General features: G+C 34.7%; 3 protein-coding genes across 3 annotated transcripts; 2 read left to right on the top strand and 1 right to left on the bottom strand.

Annotated features, from left to right (window-relative positions):
• Window positions 1–57: 57 nt before the first annotated feature.
• Window positions 58–3,243, bottom strand: LOC127649044 (nucleolar protein 7-like). The gene is made up of 8 exons (XM_052133933.1): window positions 3,047–3,243; window positions 2,752–2,812; window positions 2,500–2,555; window positions 2,386–2,414; window positions 2,203–2,248; window positions 1,989–2,110; window positions 1,798–1,875; window positions 58–1,710 (listed from the first exon to the last, which is right to left on the bottom strand). Exons 1-8 carry the CDS (start codon window positions 3,169–3,171, stop codon window positions 1,637–1,639), a joined length of 591 nt encoding a protein of 196 aa, XP_051989893.1. The 5' UTR covers window positions 3,172–3,243; the 3' UTR covers window positions 58–1,636.
• A 2,477-nt stretch (window positions 3,244–5,720) lies between these two features.
• On the top strand, window positions 5,721–7,437 carry epdr1 (ependymin related 1). The gene is made up of 3 exons (XM_052134793.1): window positions 5,721–6,090; window positions 6,488–6,696; window positions 6,843–7,437. The coding sequence occupies exons 1-3, from the start codon at window positions 5,849–5,851 to the stop codon at window positions 7,031–7,033; spliced, it is 642 nt and encodes a 213-aa protein (XP_051990753.1). The 5' UTR covers window positions 5,721–5,848; the 3' UTR covers window positions 7,034–7,437.
• Window positions 7,438–8,421: 984 nt separating this feature from the next.
• On the top strand, window positions 8,422–22,070 carry LOC127649162 (STARD3 N-terminal-like protein). Its single transcript, XM_052134134.1, has 8 exons — window positions 8,422–8,545; window positions 13,189–13,452; window positions 13,951–14,028; window positions 14,676–14,753; window positions 15,893–15,946; window positions 16,035–16,152; window positions 16,868–16,966; window positions 20,256–22,070. Exons 2-8 carry the CDS (start codon window positions 13,249–13,251, stop codon window positions 20,306–20,308), a joined length of 684 nt encoding a protein of 227 aa, XP_051990094.1. The 5' UTR covers window positions 8,422–8,545; window positions 13,189–13,248; the 3' UTR covers window positions 20,309–22,070.
• Window positions 22,071–22,605: the final 535 nt, after the last annotated feature.

The raw sequence follows: 22,605 nt of genomic DNA on the forward strand, positions 1-22,605 counted from the left end.
AGCTGTTTTGAGTTATGCCCTTCTTTGTGCAAGCGCACCCTCCCTCTGCCAACTGCACATCAGGATTGATGCAATGTTCGGACACTTTTTTAATTTGTAATTGTGTTGATGTCTATGGTCTTCATCCACCCTGATCCCTTATTCCATCTTTTTAAAGTCTGTTTTCAGGTGTTCTCTCATCACTCATTGCCTGCACTTTTTTTGTGCAGTTTGGATGTGTGAGAGGAACATAGTAAAATAAGGTCATATCCGGTCCTAGAGAGGCAAGCCTGCTCCATTGTTTATTCTCCCATTTACCAGTCAAGCAGACCTCAGACCATCAGTACTTTTAAAACAAGGAGAAAGGGTACAGTATTGTCATCAACACTGTCTTATCATTTTTAGTAATAAAACAAATACCCAGTTGAACAAAAATAGCAGGTCTGTTTTCACACACACTAATGTATATTTGGCTGTTGCACAACATCATTGGTGGTAAAACGAGTTAGTAACTAAGTATATAATTACACCATATGTACATAAGATCTCCTTAAAAATGCCAGTGTTAATCATATCCAAAAGTGTCTTCATGCGTATTGTCTTGTAGACTTTACATTGACTAGAAAAATGCAGATCCCAGAATTGTCATTCCTTACGAAGGCTTACATTTATTAAAGTTTACCGTAAATATCCAAATATGAAGAAAATTCACATTCAGCATGTGCCACTCCCAAAAAGAGAAGCTCCATGTTTTGAATTTCAATTTGTACACAAGGGTCAAGATATTGTCCATTTTAAATGAGCAAAGATTCATCACATGAACCTTATTTGATGCACAACAAATTACTCAAAAGTATGTCTGATTATTTATACATGTTATGCATATTAACTATATGAGGTTTAAAGGGATCGTTCAACCAAAAATTGTAATTCTCTCATCATTTACTCCCCATCATGCTAAGATGTGTATGATTTTCTTCCGCTGAACACAAACAACGGTTTTTAGAAAAATATCTCTGCTCTGTAGGTTCATATAATGCAAGTGAATGGTGACCAGAACTTTCAAGCTTTAAAAATCACAAAGGCAGCAATAAAGTAATCCAAATGTCTCCAGTGGTAAAATCTGTCTTCAGAAACTATTATGGGTGTGGTTGAGAAACAAATCAATAGTTAAGTAATTTTTTACTAGTGTGTGTATATATATATTTTTTTAATAGTAAAATGTTTTTTTTTAAATATTGATCTGTTCCTCACCCAAAGTGATTGAATCACTTCAGAAGACATACATTAAACTACTTAAGTCATATGGACAACTTTTATGTTCCCATGTAATTTTTGAAGCTTCAAAAATCTGGCCACCATTAAATTGCATTCAGAAGACCTACAGAGCTGAGATGTTCTTCTAAAAATCTTAATTTGTCTTCTGCTGAAGAAAGTCATTCACATCTGGGATGCATGAACGTGAGTCAATGATGATGTTTATTTTGGAGTGAACAATCCCTTTAATAACCATTTGAAATATGTGTCCTCGTTAAAAATGTGATTCATGGTCAACAGCAGCTGTACGTTTGAGGTGGTCTCCATACTTGATCCTCAGGTGAAGCAGTTCCTGAATGTTGCACTCATAATCCACCAGTTCTTTCTGCTGTTTTAGGACTCAGGAAGGAACCAGTTTCTGTTTTTGTATAAATCTCTTGTTTGACTTTTCAGCCTTCACTTTATGGTCAGCGCCTATAAGTAAACACAGCTCATCATGTTGCTTTCAAATCACACTCCAGACATTGTATACCTGACAAACTTTAAAATCTCAAAACTCACCCCATTCCTTATTGGCAAACTCTACAGCTGCACCTTGGTTTAAGCCCCTTTTCTTTTGGAGTGATAGACGTGCTGCATCTGTAGATAACATTTAAACACTTATGAAGATTTGGAGGTTGTAGGAGTAATAAATCTGGCTTAAAGATGCTAAACAGTGGTGTGTGGGGCTAAGGGGTGGTGTGATATCTTACTGGTGGTTCTTTTGGTTCCTGGCCCGTAAAGACGTGACTGAATGAAATCCATGGCACTTTGTTGCATTGTTTTGGCAGCTGACCCATCCTTCAGCCTGACTACACTGTAGCTGTCCTGTAAACTGAAACCAGACAATACGTTGTTTCCTCTTCATCTGTATATGCTGGACCCTTTCATTAAGCTGTCAGTAAACATTATTGTTAAATAGTTAACCTTTTGGAGACCGTCTTGGACTTAATCACATCCTCTGTATCCTCATCTATAAGATCAAGTTTTAGAGAGTGGTTTCAAATATTGACAATGTTTAAACTGTTGCTAAAATAAGACAACAAATCGAAAAAAATATAGGAAATGAATGGTTAAATATCTATTATGTACTTTAAAAATAATAATTACCTTTGTTGCTGTCTGATGTCTTGGGCCTTCTAAAATGAAAGGAGATTGTTTAAAATCTAAAATTCAAAAATGAGTTGATGACTTGAACAAGATTTTGTTCAACTATGCACTTACTTCTGAGGCAAGGCATCAAATTCTTCCAAGAGGTCTTCAGGAAGACACTTTCTCTTCTTTAAAGCAACAGAAGTTAGATTTAGATAATGTTGTCTTCATATTTACAAACGTAAAGTGCTATTAGTAAATAATGCTACTGCAAGTATGCTAGCATGTGTTCCCAATATGATCAATACAAATTTATTAAGTGAATAAACTTTAACTTAATATAATAGAGTAGATATCCCGAGGATACCATTCACCACTTTGTACCTTTTGCTCTTGGAAAAGCAGCTGTCTTTTCCTTCGCTTCTCTTTCAATAGGTTCTTTTCTCTGAAAACATGATGAATTGCAATGTTTAAAAAAATAATTTATTTAACATGATTACCAACACAGCAAGTCTCAAACGAGACAAAAATGAATCAAGTTAATTATTGGTTGTTTTTTTTTTACTTTCATGTGGATATATTGGCTGTCACGTCATATTGTTTGTAAGAATTTATGTTGTAAGGAATATCATATGCTCTGCCTCTATAAACTAGAAGCAGTGGGATCACACTCACTAACCTTTTGGCTGACTCTAGCGCGTCTTTTACACTCTTCAACGCAGCAGTTTTGGAGTCGTCAAAGGCGACCTCCTCTGGGAGTTCATCGTCACTGGACTCATACTGAGCATGTGTTAATTCAGTCATTTTATCACTGTATTTAAACTTTCAAAAACCTGACTTTAGTACCCACGTTGGACGGGTTTCGCCATATTAAAAGCCAACAACATTGTACAAACATTAAAGATAGATGAACTCAGTTGAGAAGTGTAGGCAAAAATAAATTCTGCCATCTGGTGGATAGGCATATATGCATATGCGAATATAATAGGCTACGTGCTTGTAAACAAGCCGATGCAAATGGCGGAGTGAATAATAGTTGGCACACACGACAAGGACTGACAATATAATTTACAAATAAGTTTACTGGTAAGTTACAAAAAAAATTAATAAAAATGAATAACTAATAATTACATGTTCTACCGTTCTATTGTACTAATTACTCTGTCCGAAAATTAAATGATTTAATTAAGTATTACTAATTACTTTCTAAAACCCTCTAAAACAGCGGTGCTCAACCTTTTTGACTCCGAGGCCCCCCATTATCTGAGAAAATATTTGAAGGCCCCCCATGTAGGCAATTAGATATTTATATTAGAAGATATATCTATAAGAAGATATTTCCTTTCAAAATCAAGCTGTTGATGGGAGTTATTAAATGTTTCACATTTTCAGAAAGTTGAATAATAATAATTATATAGAAATCATAATAATCTATTATATTTTCAATAATTTTAAGAGATCTTGAGGCCCCCCGGGAAGTGTGCTGAGTCCCCCTAGTGGGTCCCGACCCCCTGGTTGAGAACCACTGCTCTAAAACCCTTATCAGCCTCGACCAGATGAAAAATACAAGGATAGACTCTTTTAATTCTTTGAAATAAATCATATAAAATCAATAAATTACAATTACTTCAGAAGTTACTGTAATTAAAGGGGTCATGACATGAGAAACCAAATTTGCCTTGATCTTTTGGTATATAAGAGGTCTTTGTATCATTAAAACGTCCTGCAAGTTTAATATTTTAAGACGTCCTCCCCATTCTAAACGAATCATTTATTTAATCAAACTCAAAATACATCTCGTTCTGGATTCATGCTTAGAAGTGACGTAACAGCGTTTGCATATGACCGCCTCCAGCACAAGATAACTACGCTTTAAGCGCAAGACAACTACGCTCATTTCGTATCGCCGTGCGCCTCACAAGTGTTCAGTCGATGGACAGCGAGCTCTGACAGAGACTACTTGTGCACAGGAAAATTACGATGCCACACAGATGTGATGTTCCTGGCTGTGGTCAAACAAAACCTCTGAATAAGCTGCCGAAAGATCCAGACGTCAGGGAAAAATGGATGCAGTTTATTTTTTGCGGACGACCCAGTCACGGCAGTGTTAACTTAAGCGTTTGTTCTGTACATTTTAAGGATGACTGTTTTGAGAACAAATCTCAATATGATGCTGGCTTTGCCAGAAAACTGTTGCTCAAAGATAAGTCCGTGCCGACTATTCTGGGAACAACGACGACGCAAACTGTAAGTAATCTATTTTAAACTTTAAACTACTTTTTAAAGCGCAATTTCATTCATTATGAATAATCACAGTGTTTTTACTTAGTTTACTTGCATATTGTTCTGGCTGGGGGCGTCAATAATTGATACATAGGCACTGACGTTAGCCAATCATAACAGTGGGCGTTAACACTGAAGTCTTAAATGGAAAACGCCCCCAAAACAGACTGTTTGAATCAGAGGATGAGAAACAGGGTGGGAAAAGGTCATAAATCACTAGATTTTAAAAGTTTTTCTTAAAAAAAAAATATATTAATACTATAATTGCACCTAAGGGAACATAATAATACAATAAAAAAAACCATGTCATGACCCCTTTAAATTTATTTAAAAATTGTAGAGTAATCCCCTACTTTACTTTTCAATGAAAAGTAATTCGTTACACCCATCACTGATCATGTAAAACATTAAATCAGTGCACAGATTATAATGTATAATATTATATAATATAATATATATAATATATAATATTGATGCATAAGGAAATTATCATCAAATAATTTCAAATATAATTAAATTATTTATATTAAATGATATTTATTATATGATTTAATTAATTTAATTATAATTATATTATTTGACAATTATTATATTGCTCACTCATAATACTCTGAATTGTACTGTGCTTTACAATTATAATTATGGCACACGCCAGAAACTGATAAGCAACGATTTGATGTCAACTCGTGCAAGATATTAAATCAGTGCACAGATTATTATGTATAATATGTTATTTTATCATATTGATTTAGAATTATATTATATTATAAGAATTTTATTATTTATTTTTATGATATAATGATTATTTATAATAATATTGATCATTCATAAAGCTCTGAGTTATATTTTTCTTTAAAAATCACAGAAGATAAATATAATTTAAAACATAAATAAAAATAATGCATTAGGCTACTTTTTCAAATATAGTGCATATTTTAATATGTTTAATATTTATTATATATTGGAATAATACTGCAGATACATAACCATATGGGCTTTTCATAGGCATATGGGTTGGATATTTGGCCAATCGCTGTTTCCGACGTATTTGTGACGATGCTGAACTGGGCTCTGTGTATTTGGATTAGGCACCAGTGCAAATCTTGGCCGTACAAACGAGACTATACTGACTTCGAAGCATAGGCCTTCTTTTTTGAATATTTTATTTTCATTTAATTATTGCCTTGCACCAAAAGACATGTCAGGCTTTTGTGTCTTTGTGCTTGCATTCTGCTGGTCGACGATGGTACCGTGCATGGGTTATCCACCATCAGAAGCGGCACCGGCGCAGCCCTGTCTCGCCCCGTTACAATGGGAGGGTCGGACCGTTGAATACGACCACAGCACTGGAAGAAATACACGAGCAGCGGTCTGCTATGATGCACAGAATCAACGAATTAGGGTCCTAGAACAGAAGACAGGACACACACCCTGCAAGAAGTATGCATTTATAAAAAATGATACATTTTGACCATTTCATGTGTTCTTAAAGTGTTGTTGTGGTTTGTTTACAGAATGTGCTGAACTGTTCGACCATTGTGCTATATATTAGAGTAGTTAGTAAGTTATATATCTAACAGTTATATATAGTCTGTGTGTGTGTGTGTGTGTGTGTGTGTGTGTGTGTGTGTGTGTGTGTGTGTGTGTGTGTGTTTGTTTATGCTCTTTTTTTTAATCTCAGTTAAGTAGATTTAGGGACATTTGTACTACACAGATATATGACATAAGGAATACAGAATAGTAGAAATAAGAATGACTACCAAAAGGTTTGTGTTCTAGTTAATTTGCATTAAAAAAATTTTTTGTATTTACTAGAATTGTATTGTATTTCTTTGAGGTTCTTTGAGTACATCTACCTGTTCAGGAGTGGAGTGCTTTTCCAGATTGAACAAGTTACTAAGAAGTGTGCAAAGATTGCACTGACTGAGGCCTGGGACCCTTATGATATACCTCTGAACTCAACGTATGAGGACCAGTACTTTATCGGTGGACCTGGAGACATGATTGAAGTTCAAGAATGGTCTGATCGGAAACCAGCTCGCAAAAGTATGATTGTGCCATGTATTTTACATTTGTGGGACATAAATGTTTTATTTTTATGTTAGAAACTCAAAGGAGACTATAATACATCTAATACCATCATAATCCTAAAATGCAATTCTTTGGTGTGTGTCTACAAACATTTTTTACAGATGAAGCTTGGGTAGGTGTGTACACTTTGAATGACTGCTATCCAGTGCAAGAGACGTACACTAAGAACAGTAGTGTGACCACTTCCACTCGCTTCTTTGACCTTCAACTGGGCATCAGTGACCCTGGAGTGTTCATCCCACCCAGTACCTGCCAATCAGCACTCTCTGAGAAGATAACTACTGACTGCTGAATATAACATTGGTCCTTGGTCCTCATTAATACACCTGGTCTCTGCATTACATGCTCAAAATAGATTAACCAGTGTAGACAGCTTAAAATGACAGATATTCAATTAACCAATATTACACTAAAAAGAACACATGAAATTACTGTAAACAAACATAACTTTAAAATCAACCAAGAAAGTCAGTTTATAGAATTTGTTGAATTATAATGTGAACTATGCTACATGTATAATTTAAGCCTAATTAATATATGAATGTCACATTCTGGAAAAACTATATGATGTTTAATATTAATTATGAGTTCTGGTACCTTTTATCATTATTATTTATTTTATTTTGCCTTAACGCTGATTTACAGTGTGAATACATATCATTTCAAAAATGTTGTTTATAGTTGTTGAAGAAATCTCTAGACTTTTATGTTGTTTTCAATAAATTGTTTTTACCTCTAATGTTGTAGAGTACATTTATTTAAATTGATCAAACATATACATTGACATTAATCAAGGATATTTTGCCTGAAAAGACTATATACTGATACTGTACTAGCTGTAGCTGAATACATCAGATTCTGTGTGTTGTGACGGTGTTGGTCTCAAGTCTGTAGAGGTGTGAAATAAACCCACGACCTTCCCAATCTTGATAATTAACATCACAATAGAAAATGTGAGGTAATGTTTGCTTACATATAATCAATAATGTGATGCAAATGTTTTGTCTATTGTTATTAAAAAATGCATTAAAAATGCAATACACACATAAGAATTACTTGAATACAAATAAATAATAATAATTAAACCAACATAAATAGACACAAAGATTGCATTTCTAGAAACTTGACACAATTTTTGCAATGTAATAAAAATGGGTTTGTTTATCTAAGCTGAACATTACATAGTGACTTTTCCTCCACTTGCCATCTAAACACACTAAAAAAAAATTCTAAGTGGTCTTTAAAGTAAAATAAAATGCAACATCTTTGCTGTACGTGGTCAAAATCCCAAAAGAAGTGCGTAATTGTATTGTTTTTAGTAGAAATGTTATAATTTCTTAAAAATAAATAAAAATTGCGCTATGTCCAGTCAAAAAGGACAATGAGAACAGCAAAGTAAACAGCTCTGCTTGATCAGAATAGGAGGGTTAAACTAATTTTTTTTTATTTTTATCATTTGACAACCTTATTTGTGTTTGACCCAAATATAATTTGTCTAATGTTTATCTGATGCTGTTGCTGTAATATGATTGAACCTCTCCTCCAAATATTTGTGCACCTAAATTACAAACTGACAGCTCTTCTGTGCTCTTGAATTTGGAGTTGCTGTAGGTCTGACACACTTCCAGATTCTACTACACATCCCAGAATTCCCTTTGCAAACAACAATGACAGTTTCCTGTCGGACTGAAACCGAAATCATCAGATGGTGCGGGTGTGTTTTACCAACACAGCGAGATGATCGTTCAGTGATCTCTTGAGCGGCTGTAATATAACGCTTACATTCGTTTGATTGTAAACGAAGGTAAGCAGCACAATCGCTTTAACATTAAGTTTTGAATTCAAAGTTGATGTGACTGAACAGTGATGAACCAGAGATGGCAGAAAAACAGGGTTGACTTGATACAGCCAGGGAGATTGTTTTCAGGAGGGTTGTGACTTGGTTGTCTCGCTTTACGTCGTTTTTAGTTTGCAAGTTAATAATATGTTATGTGTTATCATAACACTGTATTGCACATTATGAGATATTCGCCCTGCTTTTTCTATTATAGCTTTTGTAGCATTGTACTGCTAGCTCCTAGTATGCAGAGCTCTGAAATAGCCTCTTCACAAAACATAAACATACTGACTAATAGTTCAGTGTCTGATGTAGTTAATTACTTGGTGTACTTTGTTTTTCTTCGGCTTTTATATTCTTAACATTCTGTTATTCGAGCCTCAGAAGTTTTTCACTTACAAATTGTTAACCATGTTGTCAGTAAGGCCTAGGTAGTCTATAATTATAAACTTCACAGCATAAGGAAGTTAATGATCTGGTGGTGCTTCAGCATGGCTGGAATCAGACAGATTCGTCTTTGAAAAGATGCATGAATCGAGCCATGTACAAGGTTATCCTGGAAGAAAACTGGTTTCCTTCCGCTCTGACAATGTTCCCCAACTCTAAGGATTGGGTTTTTCAACAGTACAATGCTCCATGCCACACAGCCAAGTCAATCAAGGTGTGGATGGAGGACCACTGGATCAAGACCCTGTCATTGCCAGCCCAATCTCCAGACCTGAAACCCATTGCAAACCTCTGGAATGTGATCAAGAGGAAAATGGATTGCCACAAGCCATTAAACAAAGCCAAACTTTTTTAATCTTTGCACCAGGAGTGGCATTAAGTCACCCAACAGCAATGTGAAAGACTGGTAGAGAGCATGCCAAGACGCATGAAAGCTGTGATTGGAAATCAGGGTTATCCCACCAAATACTGATTTCTGAACCCTTCCTAAGTTAAAACATTAGTATTGTGTTGTTTAAAAATGAATATGAACGTATTTTCTTTGCATTATTCATTTGTTATTTTGACAAGTTGTCATTTTCTGCAAATAATGCTCTAAATGACATTTGTTTCAAATGATTTTTATTTGGGAGAAATGGTGTCAGTACTTTATTTTAAAAAGTAAATCCAGAGAAACTGCAAATTGTGCAGCAGTCACTTAATTTGTTCCAGAGATATACATATGTATATGTACAGTTGAAGTCAGAAGTTTGTTTACACCTTAGCCAAATACATTTTCACAATTCCTGACATTTAATCATAGAAAACATCCCCTATCTTAGGTGAGTTAGGATCACTACTATATTTTAAGAATGTGAAATATCAGAACAATAGTAGAGAGAATTATTTCAGCTTTTATTTCTTTCATCACTTTCCAGTGGGTTACAAGTTTACATACAATTTGTTATTATTTGGTAGCATTGCCTTTAAATTGTTTGACTTGGGTCAAATGTTTTGGGTAGCCTTCCACAAGCTTCTTACAATAAGTTGCTGGAATTTTGGCCCATTCCTCCAGACAGAACTGCTGTAACCGTGTCAGGTTTGTAGGCCTCCTTTCTCACACACACTTTTTCAATTCTGCCCACAAATATTCTATCGGATTGAGGGCAGAGCTTTGTGATGACCACTCCAATACCTTGACTTTGTTTTACTTAAGTCATTTTGCCACAACTTTGGAGGTGTGCTTGGGGTCATTGTCCATTTGTGACAGAGCTTTAGCTTCCTGGCTGATGTCTTGAGATGTTGCTTCAATATATCCATATAATATTCCTTCCTCATGATGCCAACTATTTTGTGAAGTGCACCAGTCCTTCCTGCAGCACCCCCACAACATGATGCTGCCATCCCCATGTTTGGGATGGTGTTCTTTGGCTTGCAAGCCTCACCCTATTTCCTCCAAACATAATGATGGCCATTATAGCTAAACAGTTACATTTTTTGTCTCATCAGATCAGAGGACAGTTCTCCAAAAAGTAAGATCTTTGTCCCCATTTGCACTTGCAAACTGTAGTCTGGCTTTTTTATGGTGGTTTTGGAGCAGTGGCTTCTTCTTTGCTGAGTATCCTCGATATAGGACTCGTTTTACTGTGGATATAGATACTTGTCTACCTGTCTCCTACATCATCTTCATAAGGTCCTTTTCTGTTGTTCTGGGATTGATTAGCACTTTTTGTACCAAACTATGTTCATTTCTAGGAGACACAATGATGGCTGTGTGGTCCCATGGTTTTTATATACTTGCATACTATTGTTTGTACAGATGAATGTGGTACCTTCAGGCCTTTAGAAATTGCTCCCAAAGATGAACCACAATTCTTTTGTCCATAAATTTTTTCTAAGGTCTTGGCTGATTTCTTTTGATTTTCCCATGATGTAAAGCCAAGAGGCACTGAGTTTGAAGGTAGGCCTTAAAATACTTCCACAGGTACACATCAAATTGACTCCAATTATCCTATCAGAAGATAATTACCTAAAGGCTTGACATCAATTTCTGGAATTTTCCAAGCAAATTTACTTACACCAAGTTAACTGTGCCTTTATGTAAACTTCTGACCCAAATTAATTGTGATATGGTCAATAAAAGTTAAACAATCTGTCTGTAAACAATTGTTGGCAAATTACTTATTCACAAAGTAGATGTCCTAACAATTTGCCAAAACGATTGTTTGCTAATATGAAATCTGTGGTTGTTAAAAAATTAGGTTTAAAGACTTTGTGTATGTAAACTTCTGACTTCAACTGTGTGTATATATATATATATATATATATATATATATATATATATATATATATATATATATATATATATATATAATTACCTGTTTTGAGGAATTCCTACATGGAAAAGCCTGCCAGGTTTACTCAGGTCAGCCATTCAGTGTGATAGTCAACCCATGCAACCTATGAAGTCATGAAAATTCCTATGCTCATTGTTTTTCAGTAAATGAGATCAGTAAGAGGAACTTGGCCAACTAAACCAAACAGTCATTCACTGTTCTCTTAAATGCTCAGCTATGTTCTTAAATATTTTTTGGAAAACTTCCTGATAAGACTTGCTGTGCTATTTTTTACTGTGACGACAACACCATTATTATGCTTAGGTTGTTTTCACTTTTTTGTGTATTTACCTCCTGAGACCTGAGCGTGACTGCTGTGTGAATGTCTATTTCCATTTTTGATTTGCAACTAGTAGCACATAAAAATAAGAAAATTCTAGACCAAATAGTTTTCGGAAAAGTTGATGTCAACATATGTGGACAGTGGGACAAAGGGATACTTTTTTTTTATTTTTATCAAATTGTTTATTATGATTCCAAGAGTGTTGGTTATTCATGTTTTTGAGACGTTACTGACATTGCATCAGAAATTAGCATAAATAACTCTGATTGCATCATCCAATCACTGACAACCATGTTAAAATAAAATAAGACATTATACATTCTGAATCTATGAGCTGTTTACCATTTTCCCATGTATGCCAAACATGTTGCAGCCTGAAACTACACTTTTGGTTGGATTTTAGGAGTGAATGCACTTAGTTGCTTAGAAAAGCTATAGGATTCTCCCCTGCTCCCTATTTAGTGGATAACTTCTGTCTGTCTGCATTGGTCTCAGAACAGTTCAAAAAGCACCTTATTTTCATTCTAACTCCATATAAAGCCTCTGAAAGCAACATTTTCCAGCTTTTGGATGAACCCAATGATTCTGGATGTGATAATGCACAGTAAATAAAGGATTTCCATGGAAAAAATTTGCTAAATTACACATTAGTGTACACTGTTTAGCAGTGTCGTTTGCCATAAATCGCTAGAATTTAGAGACTCTTATATTTTGAATCAAGCAGGTTTCAATGTAAACATTAAATAGGTGTTTTACCAGTCTCCGCTGTGGTCAGCACCATGTTGTTTTGTCACATTAATTGATACGTCAAAATTTTAACCCTTTACTGACAGCACAGAGCCTCCTGAACTGAGATCAGTCAGTTTACATGCATTTAAATGATGTGTTGCATATAGCAAGGCCAAACTACAATGTCCACTAATGTGGACATGAGTCATGCAAGGTTAATGACATTTCTGTTCAGGTTAATATCTAGATTAGTGGTTCTTAACTGGTGCTTTTGCTTCAGGACTCAGATATTACATTAGACATCAAGTGGCAACTCAAAATGGTTCTAAAATTGTTTATTGTACAAAGTAAACAAAAATGTCCGTAGAATCTGAAATGGAAATGTTTACTTTCACCTGCTTCATGTCAAGTGACATGAATCTGCACCAAAACTTTATTGAATTTGAGTGGACACACTGCCTTTGATGTTGATAAGCCTGTTTATTTGAAATCCTAACTCTGCATGATTAAATGGTTAGCATTTAATTTTTTATTTTTGACCCACCATTTGAGAATCACTGGTCTAGACTGAAAAGTGCTTTTGCGTGTTAATGTTTTCTCAGTTCTCTCTTTTGTGTCTTTTGACTCTATCAACTTACAGACTGTACAGGATATTTGATGATTTTGTTGATATAAAGCAGCCATAAAGGCCTGATCATATGACAGCCATAAATATAAACCTTTGATCATCTCTTACCACTGTGAGAAATGTCTCAACTGACTGTGTGTCCTTTCAGAACTAGGCATGACGACAGAGTCTGACTCTCCAGAACAGTGAGTGTGAATAGTGGCAAGTCATGGACAGCCAATGCAGCAGCAGTGTGGGTTCGCGGGCCATGGTAGGGGGCATGGTCTCCATTAACTCCACCCCCATTTCTGCCCGCGTCGAGTCCTATGAAGCAGGAGAGAAAAAGTGCATCTCTGATGTCCGAAGGACCTTCTGCCTTTTCGTGACCTTCGACCTTTTATTCGTCACCTTGCTGTGGATCATTGAGCTCAATGTATGTTTTATTTTTGTGTTTCTCCTAAATTTTATTTAAAGAGTTGCATGTAAAGTACAAATCACCATCTCTTTAAAATGCAGTATTTGATTTTTTTAATTTTTTTATTATTGGTCTAGATAAAACATTATAGAGATAGTTCACCCAAAGGTTAAAAATTGTCATCATTGGCTCACCTTCATTATGTTCTAAACCCATAGAAAAAGTTAGGCAGAATGTTAGTGACTCAGTCACCATTCACTTTTTATTGCATTTTTTTTAATTCTCCATACAATGAAAGTGAATGGTGATTGAGGCTGTCATTCTGCCTAACATCTCCTTTTGTGTTCAGCGGAAGGAAGAAAGACATATGAGTTTGGAATAACATGATTGTAAGTAAACGATGACAGAATTTGAAAATGTTTAGGTGAAATATCTCTTTTTCAGTGGTGACAGTTGCACTACATTCTAGTTAAATGCTTAGTAAAGATCATTCTTTTTTTGTATATCCTCCTCTAGGACAGTGATGGTATACAAGATCAGCTGAGGAAAGAGGTGTTACAATATGATTACCACAAATCTTTTTTTGACATATTTGTAAGTAATAAGCCTATACACTACCATCTATTGCCAAAACAAATACACACATACACAAATACATGGCACCAGCTTTTTAAAATATACTCTGTTTTCGGAGGAGTTAAGTTTAGAACGGAAATCACTAGCATTTCAACCATGAAGGTGTGAATTCAGATGAAACTGTTGGGGTAAATGTAAGGACACGTCCCTCCCACACTTCCCTTTTCAAGACTTTTCTAATTAACATAGTTAACCTCATTTACACCTCTTTTATACTACACAGTCTCTCTGTCCAATATCTCTTAGATTACTGTGATCAAATGATGGACTGTTGTCTTTGAATTCATCCCTTCTATTTTGTGTCACGTGCTTATATATAATAAACAATAACAGGTTTTATTTTAAAAGAACTTGAAATTGAGGAAGTGAGCTGGTTTCTATGCTTTGCCCTGTAAGTTTGGCCTAGCTTTATGCTAATACCATGTGATCCCTTGATGTAAGCATTTTGACATTGCTACCTGACTGCATTCTCTAATGCAATTAATTATTGATAAAATGTTGATGAACCCGTTTTTTAAGAGCAGTCATAACTTGTCTATCTGCACATGTGTTGGTGTTGAATGATATATTTGCTTGGTTTACAATATCTCTTGCTTTCTCCTCAGCTATTGGCAGTGTTCCGCTTTGCAGCATTGATTCTGGCGTATGCAGTGTGCAAGCTGCGCCATTGGTGGGCCATTGCGGTAAGCAGCTTTTTTTTTTACTTTACCCTCTGCTACCCTCCACTAGAGGGCTGTGTTGCTTAACTCTGCCCTAATTTATGTGCTGCACTAGTCAACTCAGAGAATTTTCATTGCGTCAGTCTGAATGCTTGTTAAAAGTACAAAAATGACTAAGCTGCTAGTATAAAAAGATGTTCAAAAGTATACACATTGGGGTTTAAAATTCCATAGTAAAAATCTAATTTTAATGTGGAAATAATCTTGAAAAATTGTACACAAAAGACACATTATGATGTAAAATGAATGAGACAGATTTAAGATTCTGTACTATTTCTAGGTTGTATCATCAAGCAAATAAGCAAATTAGTGACATTTAACATTTTAACATCTTTGATCAAAAGGTCTGATGTCCGTGCTTCCATTTGAAGCATAAAATATGTTCTTTTTTTAATAACATTCTTAAATCATGCTGGGATAACATGCATCATCAGGTTTTGTGCATACTGTCAAAAGGGAACACACCAAATTGGAAGAAATTCTGATATAAATTTTTTTTTATAATGGGCATGAAAGGGGCCAATATTTGGAGGATTTAAAGCAGAAATGTAAAGCTTATCATTTTATAAAAGCTCTTAAATGATTTAATTCACATGTTAAAACTTGTCTATTATTTGAGCTGTAAAGCTGTTTAAATCGTCATTTTTACATTTTTGGGTTTGATGTCATTACATTGCCATGCAACGAAGTTGTAAAATTTATTGTAATTTTACACAGAAAAGTTAGTTAGTAAGCAATTTTATCAAACTAAAATCATGTTAACACATATTGTTTACGTCTTGTATCTATACTTTGGAAGTAGTGAGTATTTTAACGTTTATGGATTGGACCCCATTCACTCACTGTAACCTCGGTTTTTGCTTTTTATAAAGAAAAGGAGGGACAAGTTTAAATCATTTTTTGGTAATCGGTATTATGCCACAAATGCTGTCGACTGAGCTTAACTTTTAGTGAACTCGGAATATTATTTTAATGTTCAACTTAAAAAAAATAAAAATATGTATGAATATAAAATATAAATGCAAAATAAAAGCAATTTTACTAAAGACTTTTGAACCCCACTGTATATTACTTTAATAGCCATTTGCATTTCTTTATTACAGATTACAACAGCCATTACAACTGGCTTCTTAATTGTAAAAGTAATTGTATCAAAGGTAGGTGCTGTTTTTCATTCTACTTTTTATTGAGATTCATAGAATTTCATAGTTCACCTTGGCCAAGCATTTTCCCTCTGCTCTCCAGCTCCTGTCTCAGGGAGCATTTGGGTACGTGTTACCCATCATCTCCTTCATCCTGGCATGGATAGAGACTTGGCTCCTGGATTTCAAAGTCCTGCCCCAGGAGGCTGGTGATGAAATCAGTAAGAGTCACATATCTTATTACTGATACAGTGAGACAAACCATCATTAATCACTAATGGCATTAGATTATATTTTAACTATGCTTTGTGCCTTTTTATTTGCTCTCACACCCAGACAACATTGTTTTAAATGTTTTTTATGTATTTTTATGTAACAAATTTTCTTTTTACTTAATTAAATTCTAAAAGGACCAAAGTTCCTTTACTTTATTCACATATTGTATCTGAAAACACAAAAAGGACCATATTCTTTATTTTTTTTGGTGTTATTACACTTTGTGTTTCCAGTCAAAAATGAATGGATTAGACTACAAAAAAACAGAAATATTAAGTTTTCAGGACCATACCAGTATGTGGATGTGTGTTTGCACACACAAATTCCTCAGAAATATCTTTCTATGTACTCTCTTCGAGGAATATTTCAAGATCTACTTTTCATGTTATGTTGTGTTTGGGCTTGTTTTTTTTTTTTTACCAACTCTGAACATAATTGTTGAGATAACAAATTAGCAAATTATGAGAACAAAACAGTTCTAATTTTTCAGCAAATAAAAAGCATTATTTATGAATTGGTAGGATCAGCTATATGCATTTTAAAGTCCAGATTCTAAACTTTGAAATGACTATTTTGACTGGGAAAACAAAGGTGTTAGCACAAATGAACACAACACAATGGTTAATAGTATTGAGCTAGCGTGTGTGTCCTGTTTGATAGGGCATCTTTCAGTGCAGAGTGCAGAAGGGAGAGAACCTCTTTTATACCCAGTACCAGTCTCAGAAGGCCAGTTCTACTCTCCTCCTGAGTCCATGGCAGGTACTATCACGCCCCAACCTAAAATTATTAAAATCATATCTATAACAAGTTTCGAATGCAGTTTTTTGCAGCAAATAATGTTTGTTTAAAACAATTAAATATTGCCTATGTATTTTTATCAAAATGGGTAAAAATTATAACAGTAGTTGACACTCTGAACTGTATCAGTTTTGGTTGAAGCAAAAGTTTATTTGCATTTTGACTGTCACTCAAAATTCACCCCCGAAACAAAATATGCTTTAAAATTAAGATTTTTATAATCAGTCTCTGATGGTTGAAGATCTAGCATGTAGTTCTCTGATTGCCTCAAAGATTTTTGAATTAATGTGAAACATTTGTGTTTTTTGCATGTTTATATAATTGACATGCCATCAGATTACTGTTAAAATGAGTGAGACAGAATGTTCTCACCTCATTTATGCAACCGTAACAGGCATGCATTTTCCAAGAAATGCCACTGTCAGAGTTCAGGTGCAGTGCGGTCCGTGGATGAGATATTAAAGGAATAAAATTATGTTCTTTTTTTCTAAATTACAAATCAAACATTGACATGAATTGATAATTTTATTTCAGAGGGCTGAAACCCAGAATTAATTATTTTAATGTGATAGTTTTAATGTTTACTGTGATATGACAATATCAGGAAAAAAACATCAATATGCAGTTTGAATAATATATTGAAATGTTCCCTTGGCAACAATTACTTTTTTTCAGTATTTTAGACATGGACTGTATCAGGTTTGCACATTGTTCTTGTGTTATTTTAGCACTTTTAAGCACCTTTTTTTTTTGCATTTTTTTTTTAGCAAATTTGTTTCAGGTTGTTCAGGTTTAGGGCTGTCATCATTATGAAATTGGGCTGATGATTAATTGTCATACAAATAATTGCGATTATGATGAATAATTCAAGATTATAATGATTGTCATACAAATGTTCATACTTCTGGTGTATTGAAATTGGAATTATATATAATAAAAAGCAATATAGTGCCAGACGGGCTGGTTTGAGTATTTCTGTAACTGATGATCTCCTGGGATTTCCACGCACAACAGTCTCTAGAATGTACTCCGAGTGGTGCCAAAAACAATAAACATCAAGTGAGCAGCAGTTCTGTGGATGGAAACACCTTGTTGATGAGAGAGGTCAACATAGAATGGCCAGACTGGTTTGAGCTGACAGAAAGGCTATGGTAATTCAAATAATCGTTCTGTACAATTGTGGTGAGAAGATTATCATCTCAGAATGTTATTCTGAGATGCAGGTTGGCGCCGTTTTGGTGGCACGAGGTGGACAAATACAGTATTAGGCAGATGTTTTAATGTTGTGGCTGATAGTGTATATGAACTACCTCAAAAGGCAAGAGAATAGAGATACTCTGTGGATAAGATTTACATTTATCTCTGCATTACAAGCATTGATAATAAACCAACGCAGCGCAGCTCCTGCTGGTAATAGTCTGATAATATTTTTTACATTATAAGAAATTGATAGATCAGTTCACTTTAGAAGAAAATGTTTTTAGACTGGATAAAAACATTAAAATACACAATATTAGGCAGGTGGTTTTAATGTTGTGACTGAACAGTGGAAAGATTTCATTTTAGGCCTTAAAAACATTTACATAACAAATAATCTTTTAAATATAAAATATTTCCAAAAATGTAAAATATGTCTCTTTTTGGTCAACGTTAGTCTTGGTCCATTTTTGTTTTTGGAACCCAGCCAATCTATATAGATATTATATTTGGACATTATATTGTGATTGTGCAGATCAAATAACCATGTCTAGACAATTAATAAATAATCACAACAGGCCTATTTAGGTTAGTTGTATTTCTCATGTTTGGGTTCATTGTCTTGCTGAAAGATTACCTTTCCTCCAAGCTTTAGTTTTAGGCTGACGTCTATACTTGGTCTAATCACAAACTCTTTTCCCACATCATGAATGGATCATTGTTGTGATTCTTGCAAATTCAAGACATGCATTCACATGGTTCTTCTGGGGTAAAGGCTTCATTTGTACTACTATCTCTTGTTCTCCGCTACTGAACTCTGTGGATCATTCACATTGATCATAGGTCTATCTGTGGTTGTACTAATAAAAGTCTTTCTATCAGGAAGACTCGCAAACTTCAGTGAAATTTAAGATTACATTTATTGATGAATATAAAACAGAAATGTAATGTCTCTCTTTGGCTTAAGCCCATCTGGCAGTCCGAAGAAGTTGTACTAGGAACTGGCAATCCTGCCAGAGATAGGAGGCAGGGGCATGGAGCCTAACCCCATGCAGGACGGTACTCAACTTGTGGTGGTGGAGGTTGCTGTGTTAGCACACTGAACCAGCAATGCGATATTGTGAGCAGGCTTATAAAGCAATGTCTTATAGGTGATTGGCTAGGAGTTACCTAGCTAATGGTACGATGATGTACAGCTGCTAGTCTTCCCGCTAGAACTACGCTGCATTTACATTTCTAGTTTATGCATAGAGGTTTGAGGAATATTTTTTCGATGCAGTCTCTGGGCAGATTGATGTAGTTTGCGCTTCCTGGAAGTTGAATCAGCCTTGTCAACTAAGGGGCCATTCAGACCAAACACATTCTTACATTAAAAAAGATAGATTCAGCACGACAAATGGAACAGTATGCAGGTATCTGGATACACGTTTTTAAAATTTGAAGTTCTTTTTGGGGGCTGTTCAAACTAGAGGTAGTCTGATATATTGGTCAATATATCTGGCACATGTTTGTATTGGAAACCCAACATAGACGGACACAATAGTATTCGGCCTGGACCGCCACTAAGGCATTTAAACTCTCTTACATTGTGTTGTGTCCCTTTTCATATTTTATCCATGTTGTTTAAATGTTATGTTCCCACAAACATCTTTGGAGTTTTCCTTTGGTGTTGTCTTTTTTGTTATATAGCTTCTATAACAGTATATTTCAGTTTTTGCTTTTTGGTTAATGATGTTTTTTAATGTCACTACTTAATTTTAAGGATCAGTAAAAACATAACTTTCACAGACAACTACATTTTGTGCAGGGTTTGTAATTCAGTAAAATAAGAGAATTGGTTAAAAGTATGAATACATTTTATGTGGGCAAAGAATAACATTCTTCCCAGCACTTTTACAGAATTAAATAAAGGTCTTCTGCATTTATAGCTGTCTCCTCAGTGGTACATTTACTGCTTGGTGTATTCAAAGCACAGACAAAGAACTGATATGTGATATGGTTGTTCCTTAACACTCATCACTTTCTACTCTAATATCCTGTTTTATTTCTGTAGACTCTGATGAAGACTTTGATGATAAACGTGATCTTCAGAAGCCCATCGTGTAGCAGATATTCAGCAGATATTTTAGGGAAAATAGCTGGCAGATTTTTCTACCAGCCAATCCCTAAATCTAAATGTACAATTTATTTGACTTTTTAATTAGGAGCTCAGGTTACAACACTGAGTTTCGAACTCATACAAAAGCCTTGTCCAGCACTTCTCAACATAAAGCTGTGTTATCGTGGGTTTGTGTGTGTGGGTGACCAGCACACAGACAAACTGCCTTACATCTGCCATTGTCATAATCAGCAGTTCTCTGTCACTCTGTCTACCCACTCTGGTAATGCTCTTGGTGCAATTGTTTGTTTTCTTATATATTTTCTTGTATCTTAATTTTTCTCTACAGAACAAAACATTTTTTTTGTGCATCAATGATTGAAAATGGTGAAAGAACGATTTTAATGTGAACTGTACAATGTGTATTATGAACTTAATCAACAGATGATATCAGAGCTGAATGAGACATGACACTTATCTCTGTGTAACAACATGACTGCCGTCTCATAAGTTTGTGCTGTAAGCTCTAGATGTCTGCAGAACTGTGTAATAAAGGAATAGTTCACTCAGGAATGAAGTTTCTGTCATCATTTACTCTCCTTTATGTTCGCTTTAATCTGTGGAACATAAAAGGAGATGTTAGGTGGAAATGACAGACTCAATGAGACTATTTCATTGTATGGACAAAAGATGCCATGAAAGTGAATGGTGACTGAGACTAACATGGTGCCTCACATCACTTCTTGTGTTCCACAGAATAAATTTCAAATGGGTTTGGAACAAAACAAGGGTGAGTAAATGATGGCAGAATTAGTATTTTTGGGTGAACTATCACTTTAACGACGTTCATGCCTCTGATTTAGGACTTAAATGTGAATAGCAGTATGGTGTCAGGTCTTCACTGCCACTCATTAGTGTGTGAAGATTTAAAGATTTTCCAGTTTTTCTTCCTCTTTTTGCTTTTATTGCTTTTGCTACCAATCTGTGTGAACAATCACAAATGTGGTAGAGGCGTGTTTAGGAAATCTAAAATGATTTTTTTTAACTTGCAAAATAAAGGACATGACTGATTTTGCATGAAATTCTCTTAAACAAGGAGTTATGTGATGTGTAATGATGTGAGTATGTAATCCGTTTTTATGTTTTTGGCTCCTCATCATTAAGCATTCCTAAACACCAGTAAATCTTAATCCCTTTGAAGGAATAGTTCTACCAAAAATGAAAATTCTGTCATCATTTACTCATCCGCTTGTTTTTCCAAACCCATTGACTTTGTGTAACACAAATGGAGATGTTGGTAGAATGTTAGCTTGAGTCACCATTCACTTTATTGTATGGAAAAAAGATGGAAGGAAAGAAAGAAAGTAATACAGGTTTCGAACAACATGCATGTGAGTACATAATTACATAATTAAACATTTTGGTTGACATGTTCCTTTAAGTATACAAGTGTGCCATGCTTACTAAATAAGGGCTTATGGACCTGATGCAGGTCTGGGACCTCCAGTTTTCTTTGTATAATTAGAGTTATGGAGAGTTATCTCCATACAGTATGTACCCATTACAAAGCTTTGACATATGCAGAATAATGTCAGATTGTATTCTTTTTTCATTATATATTAAAACAATTACTGTTTTTATTAAATGTGTTTTTTTTTTTTGTCAAGAATATGCATCAGTATGGTATGTTCTGGTGAGAAAAGCCAGCGAACGGAAACCCCTGCATGAGAGTCAGTTTGTGCTCACAAGGATGTTGCTATCAAAAGTTGCTGCAACTTTCTTGCCCGCAAATAACAGCTTAGATTAGCAAGACAAACAACCTGCAGCTGCTAATAAATTATCAGCCAATCGTGTGGTTAAACTACTGCATGTGTTCTTTCCAGTAAGCGCCTCTGCCTGTGGTGTGTACATACCCAACCGCATTTTCCTACCACAGCAGTTTCAATCACCATCTTTATGTCTTTAAATTCATATCTGGGTTTTGATCTTCTAACATAACACGTTAAAAGGAAATTAAAAGTGCTCTATGTAGCTAATAAAAGTAAATGTAAAAAGTAAAGATAAGAAAATGAATGCCAAGTATTCTGAGATGTTTTTTTGTTTGTTTGTTTTTTTTTCTTTAGCAGATATTTTAAACGTTAAAAAAAATATATTTTTGCCTATTTTTAAGATTTACGCATTCAAATTTCATAACAAAATTCCATCAAGTTGAATTTAGTAATGCTTAACAAAATTTAATTAATATAACTTCAAATATATAGTTTTTATTTATTTATTTTAATTTTGTTTAAGTTTGATTATTTCA

Source organism: Xyrauchen texanus, chromosome 9, assembly GCF_025860055.1.
Source record: "Xyrauchen texanus isolate HMW12.3.18 chromosome 9, RBS_HiC_50CHRs, whole genome shotgun sequence".
NCBI lineage: Eukaryota > Metazoa > Chordata > Actinopteri > Cypriniformes > Catostomidae > Xyrauchen > Xyrauchen texanus.

Coding starts and splice junctions, on each gene's coding strand:
- LOC127649044 (XM_052133933.1), bottom strand. CDS start 3,171: ATGACTGAATTAACACATGCTCAGTATGAGTCCAGTGACGATGAACTC. Junction 2,813..3,046: donor GCGCTAGAGTCAGCCAAAAG/GTTAGTGAGTGT, acceptor TCATGTTTTCAG/AGAAAAGAACCTATTGAAAG. Junction 2,111..2,202: donor TCCAAGACGGTCTCCAAAAG/GTTAACTATTTA, acceptor GTCTGGTTTCAG/TTTACAGGACAGCTACAGTG.
- epdr1 (XM_052134793.1), top strand. CDS start 5,849: ATGTCAGGCTTTTGTGTCTTTGTGCTTGCATTCTGCTGGTCGACGATG. Junction 6,091..6,487: donor GGACACACACCCTGCAAGAA/GTATGCATTTAT, acceptor TATTTCTTTGAG/GTTCTTTGAGTACATCTACC. Junction 6,697..6,842: donor TCGGAAACCAGCTCGCAAAA/GTATGATTGTGC, acceptor CATTTTTTACAG/ATGAAGCTTGGGTAGGTGTG.
- LOC127649162 (XM_052134134.1), top strand. CDS start 13,249: ATGGACAGCCAATGCAGCAGCAGTGTGGGTTCGCGGGCCATGGTAGGG. Junction 14,754..15,892: donor GCCATTGGTGGGCCATTGCG/GTAAGCAGCTTT, acceptor TCTTTATTACAG/ATTACAACAGCCATTACAAC. Junction 15,947..16,034: donor TAAAAGTAATTGTATCAAAG/GTAGGTGCTGTT, acceptor TCTGCTCTCCAG/CTCCTGTCTCAGGGAGCATT.